Source organism: Podarcis bocagei (assembly GCF_964188305.1).
Source record: "Podarcis bocagei genome assembly, chromosome: 10".
Lineage (NCBI taxonomy): Eukaryota > Metazoa > Chordata > Lepidosauria > Squamata > Lacertidae > Podarcis > Podarcis bocagei.
In genome coordinates, this window is record NC_138135.1 from 74,533,191 (window position 1) to 74,550,452 (window position 17,262).

The 17,262-nt window shown below is 45.7% G+C and overlaps 1 protein-coding gene across 5 annotated transcripts in view; it reads right to left on the reverse strand.

Annotated features, from left to right (window-relative positions):
• Window positions 1–15,240, reverse strand: part of HGF (hepatocyte growth factor) — a 56,851-nt gene extending 41,611 nt beyond the window's left edge. Inside the window, exons 1-2 of one of the 5 annotated variants that reach the window (XM_081210711.1) lie at window positions 14,919–15,240; window positions 658–820 (exon numbers count right to left, since the gene is read on the reverse strand). In XM_081210711.1, the coding sequence (XP_081066837.1) occupies window positions 658–820; window positions 14,919–14,985 (230 nt within the window). In that variant the 5' untranslated portion in view covers window positions 14,986–15,240. Of the gene's footprint in view, window positions 1–657; window positions 821–8,467; window positions 8,542–14,918 lie in introns of those variants that run through there. The other 4 variants (XM_081210710.1, XM_081210714.1, XM_081210712.1 and 1 more) reach the window with 4 other exon arrangements.
• Between the last annotated feature and the right edge of the window lie 2,022 nt (window positions 15,241–17,262).

The following is a 17,262-nucleotide window of genomic DNA, read 5'->3' on the forward strand; positions in this document are numbered from 1 at the left end:
GTATAGCTGAGTCCCAAGTTTGCAAAATACATGCACGTGAAGCTGATCTGGGCAATTGCCTGAAAGCACTTCTCTCTTAGAAACTCTTGGCCCTGGGCAATTCCTTCAGTTTGTTCTTTTCCAAATGGCTGACCACCAGCAAATCTCAAAAAAAGACACTTCACATTTACTTACTTTTAACACCTCATTATCTTCCAACTTCTGAAAACATGATCTCATTTTATAATATTTTATAGCCTTTTTCCAAGCAAGTTCAAAACAGTAAAGTTGTCAAAGTGTCATAAAAAACAGATAAAACCAACAAAACAAGAAGGCTAGAAATATCAACAAATTTATTAGGAGGCTATTCACCCCTCACCCTTCGCCTGGTATCCCAGGACTGCCTTCAAAAGAGATCAGTAGCAGGAAATGAGTTTATGCAATTCTTCCACAACCGCAGGGGGAACAACAATAATTTGAACAGGCCTAAAGTCATACAAACAGCGCACCTAATATCACCTAAAATCAGCTCAGCCAGCTTCAAAAATATTTTGCTCAAATGCTCTTCTAAAAAGCAACATTTCCTCTTGTCTATGGAAGCTTGTCAGTTAAATATCATGATGCTTGGACTAGACTAGTATTTTGGCAATACTAAAAGCAAATTAAAACATTGCTTACTTGCAAGAGAATGGAAGTCCTTTATTCCTGTTGCATCTTTTGGCGCACTGTTCCGTAGTATTTAGCAGCTTGGTCTTCACTTTCAGCGCCTTGTCTATTCTCATTAACGTGGCATCAGCTGTCTTCCTGTAGTCATGAAGGGCATTTCTTTTCCCTTTGCCTTCTGCAGAAAGAACCAACAGGTTCATACAGGAAGCATTTTTTTCTAAAGAAATGTTTAGGGAGACTCCCATTTTCCTACTCATATTTAAATACTGCCCCCCAATGAGGCCAAAGTTAGATTCACAAAATGTTTAGGAGTATGCGTCCCCCTAGAAAAAAGCACTATATACAGGCATATACAGGCATTGGGACGTGGGTGGCGCTGTGGGTTAAACCACAGAGCCTAGGACTTGCCGTTCAGAAGGTTGGCGGTTCAAATCCCCGCGATGGGGTGAGTTCCCATTGCTCAGTCCCTGCTCCTGTCAACCTAGCAGTTCAAAAGCACGTAAAAGTGCAAGTAGATAAATAGGTACCGCTCTGGCAGGCAGGTAAATGGCGTTTCCATGCGCTCTGGTTTGCCAGAAGCGGCTTAGTCATGCTGGCCACATGACCCAGAAGCTGTACGCCGGCTCCCTTGGCCAATAAAGCGAGATGAGCGCCGCAACCCCAGAGTTGGCCACGACTGGACCTAATGGTCAGGGGTCCCTGTTAGCAGTGCTAACAGAAATTCAGGATCCAGCAGTAATTGCAGATTTGGGCTATAAATTGGGGAGATGTGGCAGTAGAAAGGTGACGATGGAGTGGTGGTACCTGAAGGGAAAGCAGCGATGGAAAAATTACTCTTTGACTACAGGTGTAGCTTAGGGGGTTTGGTGGGCCCAAGGGATGGTGCAAGACCTGACAGATTGCATAAACTGAATTCAAGCTGAGCCAAATGCTTCTTCCCTCACTTTTGTGGGACCATTCATCTCTCTTGAAAGTGAGGGGGATATTCAGCAATTCGGGGGGGGCAGGGGGAGGCAGGCAAATTCTGAAGTGGTGGCAATCTTACTTTTATGATTCCATGATTCTATGAAATCAGAAGCTGCGATTTCTTCTGTAATTCCATGGATGTCCTGGAGAAACAGGGACACTTGGTGGGTATGTACTAGTAGTTCAAGAAAAGAAGCTTGGAAGTTTCCCTGCCAGGGCTAAAAGAAGCCAGATGGGGGCACAATTTTCATCAGAACTGTACTGCAAGAAGCAAAGGCTTATATCCTCCTCCCTGTGCACTGCAGTCCTAGAACATTTGCAATTAAATGCATTGGGTTTTCTCAATGAAATAAATCAAATAAAGACACAGCGGGGAGTTTATCATCATCATAAAGGTAAAGGGTAAAGGGACCGTCCAGTCGCGGACGACTCTGGGGTTGCGGCGCTCATCTTGCTTTACTGGTCAAGGGAGCTGGCATACAGCTTCCGGGTCATGTGGCCAGCATGACCAAGCCACTTCTGGTGAACCAGAGCAGCACACGGAAATGCCATTTACCTTCCCGCCGGAGCGGTGTCTATTTATCTACTTGCACTTTGACATGCTTTCAAACTGCTAGGTTGGCAGGAGCTGGGACCAACAACAGGAGCCACTCTGTGGCAGGGATTTGAACCGCCAATCTTCTGATCAGCAAGCCCTAGGCTCTGTGGTTGCAGGCTTGCTTCCAGCTGGTTTTGAAGACAACGTGAATGCTGAAGGGGATGCATGAAAAGTTGTCAAGACTACTTTGTCCTAATGTGGCCCTAGAAGTAGTGTTAATTTTCACTTAGGGGAATTCTAACTGCACACACCAAAATGGGAAAGGACTGCTAAAGCACCGACACATACACACCCAAACACACCGGAAACCTCAACAGACAGGGTGGTAGACTGGATAAATTGTTGGGGCTTGCATTTGGAAAAGCCAAATTCACATTCCCACTCAGCTGTGATGTGACGCTCACTGGGTGGCCAAATTCTCTCTCTTTCCACCCCACCACCGCCTAACCAACACAGCAAGCATAAAATCCCACTCAAAGGTCCTCGAGGGTGGGCTAAAAGTGTAACAAATAAGCACAACAAATAAGTATTCAGCCATTTGGAACACAAGCTGAAACCTTTATTACTTTTACCCACTGGTTTGCATTATGATCTTCTGAGAATAAAGCTGATTTCACTTTAGCAAAGAAGCTACATAAAATGTAAATCTAAAAACAACTTAAAAATAGTTGAGTGCCAGAAATCTGTCACGTTACTGCACATGAAGTATACTTTTGTTTCTCCTTTTGCAATATTTCCTTCCTTCCTCTAAAATACATTGCACCAGTAATAAGCTAAAGAGGTGTCACAAGCAATCAAGATTACAACAGAGGTTTCCTAGAAGGCCTCTTTTTTTTAAAGCAACTGTAGACTTCTACATCTCATGGCTCCACCACATTTTTCGATCTCAGTGACAGCTTGGATGGCTTTAAAAGAGGATTATACAAACTCCTGAAGGAGAAAGCTGCCAGTGGTGGTTCTGCTCAGGTTCTGGTTTCAAGGGAAGTAATAGTGCCACTGTATTCTGCTCTGGTCAGACCTCACCTGGAGTACTGTGTCCAGTTCTGGGCACCACAGTTCAAGAAGGACACTGACAAACTGGAACGTGTCCAGAGGAGAGCAACCAAAATGGTCAAAGGCCTGGAAACGATGCCTTATGAGGAACGGCTAAGGGAGCTGGGCATGTTTAGCCTGGAGAAGAGGAGGTTAAGGGGTGATATGATAGCCATGTTCAAATATATAAAAGGATGTCACATAGAGGAGGGAGAAAGGTTGTTTTCTGCTGCTCCAGAGAAGCGGACACGGAGCAATGGATCCAAACTACAAGAAAGAAGATTCCACCTAAACATTAGGAAGAACTTCCTGACAGTAAGAGCTGTTTGACAGTGGAATTTGCTGCCAAGGAGTGTGGTGGAGTCTCCTACTTTGGAGGTCTTTAAGCAGAGGCTTGACAACCATATGTCAGGAGTGCTCTGATGGTGTTTCCTGCTTGGCAGGGGGTTGGACTCGATGGCCCCGTGGTCTCTTCCAACTCTATGATTCTATGATTCTATGATTCTAAGCTTCCCATTGGCATTTGGTGGTCTCTGTGGGAACAGGACGTGGACTCGATGGGCCGTTGGCCTGATGCAGCCGGCTCTTCACAGGTTTTTAAGTTTTATATGAAACTTTCTCAGCACCCCTCCTCTCCTTTATCCCCACCTTCATGATATGCAGCAGATTCCGCAGACCTAGCTGGCCTGACCTTAGGTCCCCCAGCTTCAAGCCTGTTGCCACCAGGCAATCCATCACCTACCTGTATGGGGACTGCCTGGTGGTAGCAGTGGAGAGCAGCAGCAGCAGCAGCACTGTATTCAGCACTGGGTGGCTTGGAGCCACAATTTCCCTCAACGGTCCCTCAATACACCAATGAAATTTAAGTGGTGCTGCCAAGCCACCTGGCACAGGAAAGCTTATGGTAGTTATTATAGCAGTGGCAGTGTTTCTGAAACTTGGGTCTCCAGCTGTTGTTGGACTACATCTCTAGCTAACAGGACCAGTGGTCAGAGATGATGGGAGTTGTAGTCCAACAACGGCTGGAGACCCAAGTTTCAGAAACACTGGAGTAGAGCAGCAGGATGCCCTGTCAAGGCAATGGGGTCCCAGCAGCTGCTCAAGGATGCAACACACTAAACCTTGACCTGTAATACCATCTGCAGACTTTTGGCTGGCCGTTAACAGCTGCGTAGCTTGAGCCCTTGGTCCCTATAGAAATGAAAGTAGGTCTACTTCTGAAGCACCCTTCACATATGAAGGAGATGCTTCCACATAGTGCAGTCTCCCAAAACTGGGAGATCTATATAAATGACAATGATCTTGCAAGTGGTGCCAATTGTTTTGGGCTTTCCCATCTAATTAGCATCTTTCCCTCCACTTGTGATTGCATCATTCACTCACAGTTCCTTCACGTGTTGAATTTCCTCACTCTGTAGGAAAGCACAAAATGTGTGTCTGAGTCATGGTGAGAAACGTAACGCTGGAACAAGGGTAGGGTACCCTTTCAGCTCCATGGACCAAATCCTTATCAAGATCAACCTTGCAGGCCAAATTTGACAGACGGGGAGGGCCAGTCATGTGGTGACATGACATCCTATTCCTGGGATAGCTGACAGCTCAGGCAGCAGAGAATGAGATTCTTAATCTCAGGGTTGTGGGTTCAAGACCCACGTTGGGCAAAAGATTCCTGCATTGCAGGGAGTTGGACTAAAATGACCCTCATGGTCTCTTGAGACTCTGCAATTCTATTATTCTATTATCATTATGACGTCACATGAATGATAGGTGGGTTGTCCTCCCCACCTCTCAAAATCCCTTATGCACCCATCAGTCCGCAGGTGACTACAGTATCACAAAGAAATCACCCACTGGGAACCTGCTGCTTTCACCCCCTCTAAGAGTGAACATAGCTAGTGCCAACAGGACCATGGCCACAATGGGCCACTGGGAATCAAGAGGGTGGCATCAGAAAGCTCAGAGGAATCCCAAGGTTTGCAGAAGCACCAAAAAACCCTTCGAAAAATCCTGAGGGGGCACAAAGCCCCCAAACAGCCTACACAGCAAGCCCAGTAGCTATGAAATATTGAGTGTCAACTGGAAAATAAAAAATAACATATAGTCAGGGAGTGGAATGCTTGAGATCTTTAAAGTTTATAGTATCCTGGGGGAAACCATGCCTGGCTGGCAAGAACCCTGAACAGGAGAACTTCTGCAATGAGGTGGGGATATGCTGCAATATTTTGTTGCAAGTACCACCTGTATATAACCAGTGAAATTAGCATTCTTTTCCAAGTACTGCTGCACATTATGCAGGGGGTGGGGAACTCTGAAATAAATAGTGTTATAAGTTTGGGGGGTGGGGAGCAGGCTTTATGCCAACTCATTCTAACTCCTGGATTCAGCAAGTGTTAAAAAAATAAGCCAGGCTGGCTTCCTTGTAAGGTGATCACCTAGGTGATGGGCTATTAAGAGGAACAAATAAGTGGATCTGTGCAAGATGGCAAGAGGGTGGGTCCCCTTCCCTAAAATGTTTGCTTTCTCTTGGGATTCAAGGTTGTGGCTGTTGGGGAAGCAAGGCCTTCTTGAGGTGTTGATGCTGTGAAACCCTCCATCGTAGGCTCAGGTTGTATATATGTGTAAATAAACCATGTATCATAAAGACACCATGTAATGCTATAATTCATTACAAAGGAAGCACAAACCCTGGGTAAATGCCTGGAACCCTGAAATCTCACACTGCTAGAAGACTGGGGTACAACAATAGTGCATTAAAGTGAAAAAACACGAAATCTCCAAACTCTCCAAAATGAAAGGAACTTTAACAGAGGAGGCAATTGTATACAGCTTCCATTTTTTCCTGGACTTATGTAAAATTGAAGACATGCCAAAGAAAAGATTACATCTTTCGCATTAGTAGGTGGAATGTCAATAGATATTTATCTATAGAAAGAGCTACTGACTAGCCCTTAACCATCAGCTTAAAAAAATGCAATATGTAGTTTTGTTTTGTTTTGAATTAAGAAAAGAATTTCACTTGGTATTGTGTAAGACTGCTTGTTAGCAGTTAGCATATGGATAATTCAAGTCAAATAAATACTAAAAATCAAGTAATTTGTAGTAAAACATGCACACGCAACTAGGTCACAGCAAAGTTACAAAATAGATTTACAAAGTACAGTCAAATACAACCCCAGGGCTAATAAAATTGAACTCCAGCTCAATTGATTTTTAAGGGAAAACAGCAATGAATATGCTGGAAACAGCAATGGGTGAGGGAGAAGGCAATTTTTAGACAGTTTGGTATTTTTAAACACTTTACCATTTTTACCAAGGAAATGAATGTTACCCAGTTATGATATACATTACATTGTCTTTTTATCTTCTTTGCAATCCATTTTTTTAGTATATTATCAAGGCTTCTGTTTGTGCAATTGTCACATAGAACCTAGGAAAAGACAAAGGATTTGCCTTTCATCTGCATCCTAGCTTCTGGCACGTGTTGCCTTCACAACCTACATCAAGAAGGACTACCAATGCAACAGGCAGTAACGAAGAGCCACGCACGCTGTTTTATACTATAGTTAGGGCTGCCATACACCCGGATTTTCCTGGACATTACTGGGACTTCAAAGGCAAAATTGACATCCAGGGGGAATTTCTGAAAGGCGACACTTTGTCCTGAATCATAGGCAAGTCAATCGGAAAATCACATGGGGGGGGGCTGTCTAAAAAAAGCTGAACAATATTGGGGTCTTTCTATTGGGGTGTCCTGGTTTTTACTTTTTGAAATACGGCAACCCTAACTATAGTTGGAAGGTACATGCCTAAAACAGGGATAGCCCCTTTCTTCCTTCTTCCAGGAATAGGTTATCTGCACATCAGGGTGGTTTGGCAGCCTGGCATAAGGTTTTGTTCTGCTGTTGTCCCCCTGATAGGCATCTACAGTCTAGATACACATCGGATGAACAGCAGCACAAAGCTTCCAAACAACGAATAAGAAGCTTTTGTTTCGACGTTCAGCTTCCTCTCCCACCAGTAATAACGTCACCAAAGTTTCCACTCCTTTTCATAGGGAACAGTTCCCTTATGTGACATGTATAATTTTATAACTGGTGCCATTTTTGTTTTTATTCTGCTAATGAATATAAGTAGCCTGTGCACTTCATTGGGCTTGAATTCAAGTGTCCTCAGCCCAAGTCAAATTCCACATCCAACCCCTTGACTAGCTCTTGCAATTTTCTTATCTTAGTCCTGAGGAGTGGGTTTTAATAGGTAAGAGAGGATAGTTTAATTAGAATTTATCTCTCCAGGCACCCATGTGTGGGGGTTGAACAGAGTTTGAAGTCCCATCCTTAGTAGCAAAATTGAAGCATAGGAATTAGGCTGTGAAGCATGGGTAAGCAAACTAAGGCCCACGGGCCGGATCAGGCCCAATTGCCTTCTGGATCCAGCCTGTGGATGGTCCGGGAATCGCTGTGTGGATCACCAGTGTGCGCGTTCTTTCCCTCTCCCTCCCTCTCCCTCACACAGCAGCAGAAGCACCTCCTGGCTTCTCCTGGCACCTCCTCCCTCCTCCTGGCTTCTCCCCACCCTGCCTAGAGGAGGAAGGGGGCTGGGCTTTGTTGGTGCCATCAACAGCAGCGCTAGAGCGGCTGCCATTTTAAGCAGCCCCTCTTTGGAGCCCTTTTGTGCGCCGCTCATCATCCCTCCACCGCTGCCAGCCTCTGCCACTCGCAAGACACAGGTAAGCAGCTACCGGGGCTTGTGGTCCTCTTCCATAATCCCCCCCAAAAGAATATAGTCCAGCCCCCCACAAGGTCTGAGGGACAGTGGACCAGCCCCCTGCTGAAAAAGTTTGCTGACCACTGCTGTAAAGCATTGCTTTGAACAAGTCCAGCTACAAACTAAGCTGGCTCCTGCTTTTCCTACCCCGCCTAACAAAGAATCAGACAGCAGACTGGAGAGTAAGTTTAAAATATGATGTACAGTCATACCTTGGGTTAAAGTTGCTTCAGGTTGAGTGCTTTCGGGTTGCACTCCGCGGCAACCCGGAAGTAATGGAATGTGTTACTTCTGGGTTTCGCTGCTCGCGCATGCGCAGACGGTCAATATGATGTCATGCGCATGCACAGAAGTGGTGAGTTGCGACCTGCACACGCGCTGACGTGGGTTGCGTTCACTTCAGGATGCGAACGGGGCTCCAGAACGGATCCCATTCATATCCAGAAGTACCACTGTACTTACTTCTATTTGCAGTACAAACAGGCATATGCCTGGCTGGAGCACGTGGAGGGCATGTCTGCCCCCTTGCTGGTCCAAGGAAGAAAATGGGAGGGAAGAAACAGGAAATACTTTTTTTATTCTTCCTGCTCAAGAGAAAAGGGGAAATGACATCACACAGAGCCCTCTCTTTACCAATTACATTTCTATGGTCTGAGTCTCTGCCTACCAGCAATACAGCTCTGTGGTCAATAGCCCCTAAACCTACTAACTACAGTCATACCTCGGGTTGCGAACATGATCTGTGCGGGAGGCATGTTCGCAACCTGCAGTGTTCGCAACCCGCAACACTGCGTCTGCGCAAGCGCATGATGTGATTCATATTCATCCATATTGCTTGGGAAGGAGAATCTGGAAGGGTAATAGTGTGGCAGGGTATCACATCCAAGAAACCTTGCACACAACAATTGGTGGGATGGTGCCAGTTCCCTGGGCATCCCAGCTGGAATCAGGGCGAGGGATGAAGCAAGACTTACACCCAGTGAGTATTAAATGTAACATTCTATGGCTCTCCACTTGCACGAGTTCAAATTACCACAGCAGCAGTTATGTAGAAATGCAAAGGAACAGGTTTAATACTTGAGAAGTGTCATTCTTCTGTGAAGTCCCTGCACTGCTTTGTTAAGGCTAACTTCCCTCATTTCTAGCTAAGTAGTTTGGTTTGGGCAGGCTAGCTTCAGAAGACCAGGAGGATAATATGTGCACAAGGTCCTACACACAGAAAAAATGAATGATGATGACAGGTTGAAAAAGCAACAATAGTTGAAAGCAGAAGTGAATAAATATTACTGCACGGTGAACAACCCACAGAAGGACTTCATTAAAAAATGTTAGCTCACCATGACATTTTCCTGAGCTGAGTTATACAGAAATGCATACCAAATTAAGAAATGAGGGCCGGGAGGAAAGAGGAAGAATCAACACATCCCCTCCTGTGTTTGGAACAATGAATGGCCATACCTATTCCCCAGCTTAACACAGTGTGTGATAGCGTAGGCAAAACAATTCCTTGCAAAACACCCAAACACAACAATCAGTGACACGACATGCCACTATGACAGGTGTGGAGAACCTTTGGTCCTACAACTCCCATCAGCCCCAAGAAGAATGACCCATCCATATTATGGGAGTTGTAGTATAGCAACATCCAAAGGACCAACAGTTCCCCATACCTTCTCTATGCGAATGATCTGAGAAGTAGGAAGTCCTTGTTTCAATTATCACATCTAGCACGAACTCATTGGGTAGCTTAGGCCGGCAGCATTGGACCATCGCACAAGGAAGCTGCCTCCACAGCTCCCTTGCATTCCAGATCCAGGCCCCAAAGGCCCAATCCAGGTGCGGTTTCCTTCCCTGCAGCTCTGGCCTCAGTGATGGAGCCTGTCATGGGGGCACCTAGTTGTAACTCAAAAAAATGTACCTGGGGCCACACCCTCCCAAGCTATACGACTGTCTTACTCTATATTACCATTCAGTGTGTGCGTTCCAGATGTTGTGGACTAAATATCCATCAGCCTTGGCCATCAGAATCAATGGACAGGGATTTGAGGAGCTGTAGTCCACAAATAACTGGAGGCCCCAAATTGGCTATCCCTGTGATTGAATATCCACTGGATTCCTTTCCAGCACTGTGGATTTCTTATAATGGGTACAATATTTATCAGATCATATTAACTAAAGATGGCATGTGCATTTGAAGCCGAGGTGTTCCAATATGCCTATTTGAAAAACTGCAAGCAGAATCAATGTGAGCACAATTCCCCACAAGCAGTTTCCCTCTTGAATTCTGCTTGTTCCCCACCCCAGCCAGTCCCCACTTCCCCAGGTCTGGACTGCCTGCTTATTGGAGTCTGGTTATCAGCACCAACATTGTCCTCTGTATCCATGACTATAGACTGCAAAACTTGCTGTTCCAAAAAATAGCTAATTCTGGTCAAATAACAGCGCCCAAGGGCTTCCGACAGCAAGTTTCTTCTTGCTCTGCACCAGCCATTTTTGTATATGTAATTTCCTTTTTCTTTTTTACCCTGAGATGCATCACTTTACAGTTGTTTACACTGAAATGCACTTGCCATTTGCTATCCCATGACTGCTAGGGACGCGGGTGGTGCTGTGGGTTAAACCACAGAGCCTAGGACTTGCCAATCAGAAGGTCGGCGGTTCGAATCCCCGTGACGGGGTGAGCTCCCGTTGCTCGGTCCCTGCTCCTGCCAACCTAGCAGTTCGAAAGCACGTCAAAGTGCAAGTAGATAAATAGGTATCGCTCTGGCGGGAAAGTAAACAGCGTTTCCGTGCGCTGCTCTGGTTCGCAAGACGTGGCTTAGTCATGCTGGCCACATGACCCAGAAGCTGTACGCTGGCTCCCTCGACCAATAAAGCGAGATGAGTGCCGCAACCCCAGAGTCAGCCACGACTGGACCTAATGGTCAGGGGTCGCTTTACCTTTACCTATCCCATGAGTGCTAAGCTTACTTAGGATTCCTTGATGGCATCCTTTGGATTGGAATTGCCCTTGCAAAAACCATATTGGTTCTGCTCCAGCAAGGCTTGTTCTTCTATATACTTGATCATTATGGGTGGTGTTCAACCACGTTTTGCTCACAGTAGACATATTGGGGTGTTTTTTTTAAAAAAAAAAACACCTGCAGCAAAACTGTCATTTTCCTGCCTTTTAAAATCTGTCATCCAAATTCCACAGAATGTGTGTGTGCACTTTGTTCTCTGATATCTATACCCTTTTTTTAAAAAAGTTTCACGAGGAACAGCCTTCACACATCCATCTACCAGCCCTCAGAAGCAGAGATCCCTCACTCTATAACAGAGAATGCACATTTCCACTCTAGCTTTAGACCATGTTATAGAGTGAGATAAGCTTTCCCCACTAAGAGGCTTTCCCTTCTTTGATTTCAGTGGATGATTTTCCAGTTTTTACGCAACATCCTAATCTTGAGCCCTTCAGCTCCACTTGCCTCATGCTGCTCTGCTCACAAAAATAGCTTTAAATAGAAAAAGTGGAGGGGGGGACTCTGATAAAGGGGATCAAATGCTCTGTGACTCCCCCCCCCCAGTGTGTGTGTGTGTGTGTGTGTGTGTGTGTGTGTGTGTGACCAATAAGCAGCTATTGGCACTTTGCACCGAATGGATTCCATTATCCAAAAAGAATACAGTCTTCAGACTGGCAGAATATCATTTTAACTGCTGACAGCATACGGCATAATAATAATCTACAGCTGAAAGAATAAATCACTGCAGGCTAATGACATGTAGTTATGTAAACACTGAGCCAACAAGACACAGCAAAATCTCTACTATGCTTCTGAATATTTTGATTGACCAAAGTTCAGATTTTCTTCATCTGTGATGTGTGGCAACATGAGTCACATGGAAAATGCCATGAAATGTGACCAGGAGCAGGCATGTTTGCAGGAAACTCAGCTTCCTTGTTAGGTGGTTTATTTACACACTCGAAGTCTGAGTACTCCGGAGAGGTTGTGGCAAAAGCATCCACATCATACATTTAAAGCACTCTAGAAGGTTGGTAGTTCGAATCCCCGTGACAGGGTGAGCTCCTGTTGCTTGGTCCTTGCTCCTGCCAACCTAGCAGTTCGAAAGCACGTCAAAGTGCAAGTAGATAAACGGCATTTCCGTTCACTGCTCTGGTTCACCAGAAGCGGCTTAGTCATGCTGGCCACATGACCCGGAAGCTGTACGCCGGCTCCCTCCGCCAATAAAGCGAGATGAGCGCCACAACCCCAGAGTCGGCCACGACTGGACCTAATGATCAGGGGTCCCTTTACCTTTACCTTACACCTCTTTAATAGCCAGGGGGAATCCTGGGAACGGCAGTTTGCTAAGGGTGCTAGGAATTTGTGAGGTCAGCACAATTTAAAAGTCTACAGTTCCCATTCTCCTGGTGCACATCAAATACAGCACATTAACAGAGAGAATGGGATGCAGCAGATTCCTATTACAACTCAAAGATGGCCTTGACTTAATAATTCTCTCTCAAACTAATCTAATGCACAGGGTTGAGCTATGGGTGTAGCATTAATCCACTATGAAGAAATTTGTCCAACAGATTCTACCACCAAAGTGTTACCATAATTTAATAAATCCAAAATATAAGGTTTAAAAGGGGGTAATGTTTTTAATTAGTTGATCACAAAAATATATTTAGGAGCAATTATAATCTAAAGTTTACTGTCACTAAGATATATAGACAACAGATTTTCTAAAAGCTCGGGGAAGTGTCACAAACTTTTATCTGTGATTTTTCATAACTTATATTCACATATATATTGAAAGAGATTCAGATAATCTAGAGCAACTCACAACTGAAAAAGTCAGCATGCATTTATAATTGAAGTTGCCCCCCCATGCCCTCAAGAATGTGATGCAAGTATAAACATTTATGTTTATATATTTAAAACTTGGCCAATCCAAGACCAACTGAGACATCCAACAGCAGAATAACCATGATGTAATAAGACTATTTGATTCCTAGACACTTGCAGTGATCAACTAGATTAGCTTCTGGAGTTTCTATCTATTTCTTTGAGAGCTGATATTAAGAATGTTAATATAAACCCTGTAGCAAAAATTAAAGTAACACTTTCCATAACAAAAAATTAAGAAGAAAATTAATGGTGGGGGGGGGATATTTGTGTTTATAATACTGTATGGAGTCAATCTATTATTTCCCCCAGCATGTGAAATATTTATATTCTATAAATAAGACTGAAATAAAATGGAATTTGTCCATCCAAGGATGCACTTTGGGGATGGAAATGAAATAAAAACTTGTCTTCATCCTAAATCACATTAACTGGGATCAAATGTTAAAAGTGATTGCAGGAGAGAGGGGGGGGTAGGACAAGAAGGATGCTGAAAGTACAGGGGAGATCATGTTAGTGAGACGGAAACTAAAGTTCACCTGGACCGTCATTAAAACAAATAAATAGAAAAAGCACTTCGTATCAGACAAACTACTGGACTATCAACTCTACACAGCTGTATAAATAAGCTGCATTAATAAGATGTATAAATAAATTAGAGGAAGTTAGCAAAGTGCCTCCATCATGCTGTCAAAGTTATCTACAAAAAAGGTACACGTGGTTCCGAACCGATAAGCAGGTATATCTGTTTCCACAACATTTGCCTTAGCTAACTTCAAAAAAGAGAAAGAGGGACAAAAACCCAATGTGTTTCCTTTATAATAAAAAGTATCCCCCAAACAATGGAGAAATACAAGCCCCATCCCTCCGGTGTTCCAGTCCCATGGAAGACACTCAGAAAACAAAAAACCAAGTCAGCAGTTTCCAGTTGTTGATTGCTTATTGTTTGCTCTTCCTACTTTCCACAGCCCCGGGAACTTGATTGGCTCGGAGATGAAATGTTAATTAACTGGGTCCAGAAATAGACAGTTTACTGCACTGGGCACACACAAGGACATGGCCCTCATTTAGGTGTTCGTTCCAAGACTTGGAACTAGGTCTCCTGAGGTTAGGATGCTCTCTGTTGTTCTCATACTGCTTAACATGTAATCAATTACACTGCAATAAGGGACAGATGTTTCCTCTTGCCCCATCACAGCTGAGAGAGCCTAGAAACAAGCAGTGAAATAACTCTCCCGCTTCCCCTTAGATCTGCTAATCTGTCCAGTTCACAAAGATTGCACATATGTAGGTCTTTGGGCTCCGAAAACTGTGCACATGGGGGGGTTGGGGGGGCAGAGAGTGCCTTTACACAGAACAAGACAAATTCTGCAGCAACATCCACAGAGAGTTCTCTTCCTGCACAGATCCATGAAGTCTTTTTAGATCTACTGTATTTACAGGAACACTTAGGTGGGGCAAAATACATTTCTGTTTTAATTTCTAACCCAGCCAGTCTCCCACTGGTCCTTCACTTGCTCAGAGAGGATAACGGGGTTTGCTTTGAGGCAGATTTTTATTTCCTTGCCACTTTCTGGCATGGATAAAAGGGAACCATATTCGATCCAGACACCTGAATGATTTGATGCCCTACTACAAGCGTCCTGGGACACGGATCAGGGGGTGTAGCTTTAGCCCTGTCCCGGGAGGGGACTTCGCAAAACAAACTTAACCCATTAGTTGCCGGGCGCTTTTCACACGTTCATTCGCCCTCCGGACACCCCTCGCCAGAAAAAAAAACATCGAAATAGATCTCGTCATGCATTTGGATACATCATAAGCACAGAAAATTCTCAATATCCCCCCCTCTCCCGTAAATGCATACTCGCGCGCGTTCACACGCACGTGTGCGCGTGTTTCCAACACAAACGTGCGGAACTTCCAAAAGCACAAGCACATTTGTTTAAAAAGGAAAACGAAAAGGCAAGAAGTCCCGAGTGGAAAACGACCGACCAGCTCCTTGAGGGGAAAAGAAAACTAACCTGCCCAAGGGATGTTGCTGATGGAGTGAAGGAAGAGTCCGAGGGGCAAGAGCTGGCTGGTCCACATGGGGGCTGGGGGGGCTTCGGTCGCCAGGAGGGAAGAGGAGATGCCCAGCCGGCCAAGAGAGGAGACGGAGCGAGCCGAGCTGCTGCTTTTTATTGCGATGAGCCAAGTTTTGTTGTGTGATTAACTGGAAAGCTCCGGGTCCCAACTCCCTCTTACGGTAAGAAAGTGTTTAGCCAACACTCCCCTCCTCTCTCTCTCTCCCCGCCTCTCCTCCAAGCCAGTCCAGAGAGAGACCGAGGGAAGCGCGAAGGGCGCAGGGACCCCCGCAGACACCGACGGGCAAGCCGCGCCCGCGCCCGCGCCAGGGAGGGAGGGAGGGAGGGAGAGGCGGGCGCGGCGCCGAGGACACGCGCCCAGCTCAGCGGGGGAAGCCCCGGGGCACGAGGCTGGCGGGACGCGGGGAGCAAGCACGCCCGGCCGGGCGGGGCCACGTGTCACGGGCCCCTCCGAGACCCACTTTGGCCGAGCCAGTGGCTGGAGGTGCAGACAGAGAGGCTGGCCTGCGGAACGCCCTGCCCCTAGAAAACGAGCAAGACGCTTTATCTAGTTATCCGTTTGCAAAGATGTTGTTGAGTCGTTTAGTCGTGTCCGACTCTTCTTGGCCCCCTGGACCAGAGCACGCCAGGCACTCCTGTCTTCCACTGCCTCCCACAGTTTGGTCAGACTCATGTTTGTAGCTTCGAGAACACTGTCCTACCATCTCGCCCTCTGTCGTCCCCTTCTCCTTGTGCCCTCCATCTTTCCCAACATCAGGGTCTTTTCCAGGGAATCTTCTCTTCTCATGAGGTGGCCAAAGTCTTGGAGCCTCAGCTTCAGGATCTGTCCTTCCAGGGAGCACTCAGGGCTGATTTCCTTCCGAATGGAGAGGTTTGATCTTCTTGCAGTCCATGGGACTCTCAAGAGTCTCCTCCAGCACCATAATTCAAAAGCATCAATTCTTCAGCGATCAGCCTTCTTTATGGTCCAGCTCTCACTTCCATACATCACTAGTTTGCAAAGACACAGCCCGCTTTTCCGCCAAGGGCACCTCCTCTCAACAGCCCTGTGAGGTGGGTTAGGCTGAGAGGGTGAGTGACCGCCTGAGGTCACCCAGTGAGCACAATGGCCAAGTGAGGATTTGAACCCTGATCTCTCCTATGCTAGCTTTCCTGCCAGTGAGTATGCCCATATTTCTACACTCTGTGGCTCAGTGGGTCTGGCTGTTAACCAGGAGGGTGGGAGTTCTATCCTGTGGGCAGGATTCCTGTGGGGTTGGACTAGATGACCCTCAGGATCCCCTCCAACATAAGATTCTATGGTTCTATATTCAAGGGAGGGTTTTTATTTTTATAATGGGGTGGGGAAATACCCACATCTGCAGTGCAGCAATACCTTTATTAGTCCCACCCAGCATTTGATGAAATAGTGAGGTATCACTCCAGTTCTGCAGGACACATAATGAGGATGGATGTAAGATAAATGGGAGAGCAGGGACAAAAATAACTGACTTGAGTGTTAAGCTCACCCCCATCCTCCCCACCTTAGCTTGGGGTCTAGGCTGGAGAACTCAAAGTCGTGCTCACTATCTTGTCACACTTAGCTTGATTATTCCAATAATTATATTGCCCAATTCTGGATTTTGGAATTTTTCTAATGCCACGCTGGGCTTTTAGAAGGAAGGGTGGATTACCTACCGTAATTACCTACCGTAATTCTTAAAATAATACACATTAATAGACCAAGACTGCTCCCACTGCTTTTACAGTGGTACCACGGGGTGCAGATGCTTCAGGTTACAGACTCCGCTAACCCAGAAATAGTACCTCGGGTTAAGAACTTTGCTTCAGGATGAGAACAGAAATTGTGCTTCAGGTTAAGAACAGTTTCAGGTTAAGAACGGACCTCCAGAACGAATTAAGTTCTTAACTCGAGGTACCACTGTATTACTTTCTTTTTGTCCCTTGCAGAAGCATTCAGAAATGTAAACTCCCATCCAGAACTTAAAGTGGTCCTGGTGGGGTAGAGAGAAATACCGCTTGATTCTGCTGAATGCATCAACAGGGCCTGAGCCAGGATGTTTTCAGCAGCTGGGCTCCTGTGCCTTTTTTAATTGCTGCACGGTGGGCAGGAATGCTGCAGGTACATGCTTAGCAAGGGAATGTGGTGGTGATGGAGAGAGCATCACCTGTTGCATTTATGGTTCCAAAGCAGCTGTTACTGTTATAGGACTCCTGACTCTTTCCCCCCATTCCCCGGATAGTTACTTTAGCCTACTCATACTCCCTTAGAACACTTTTT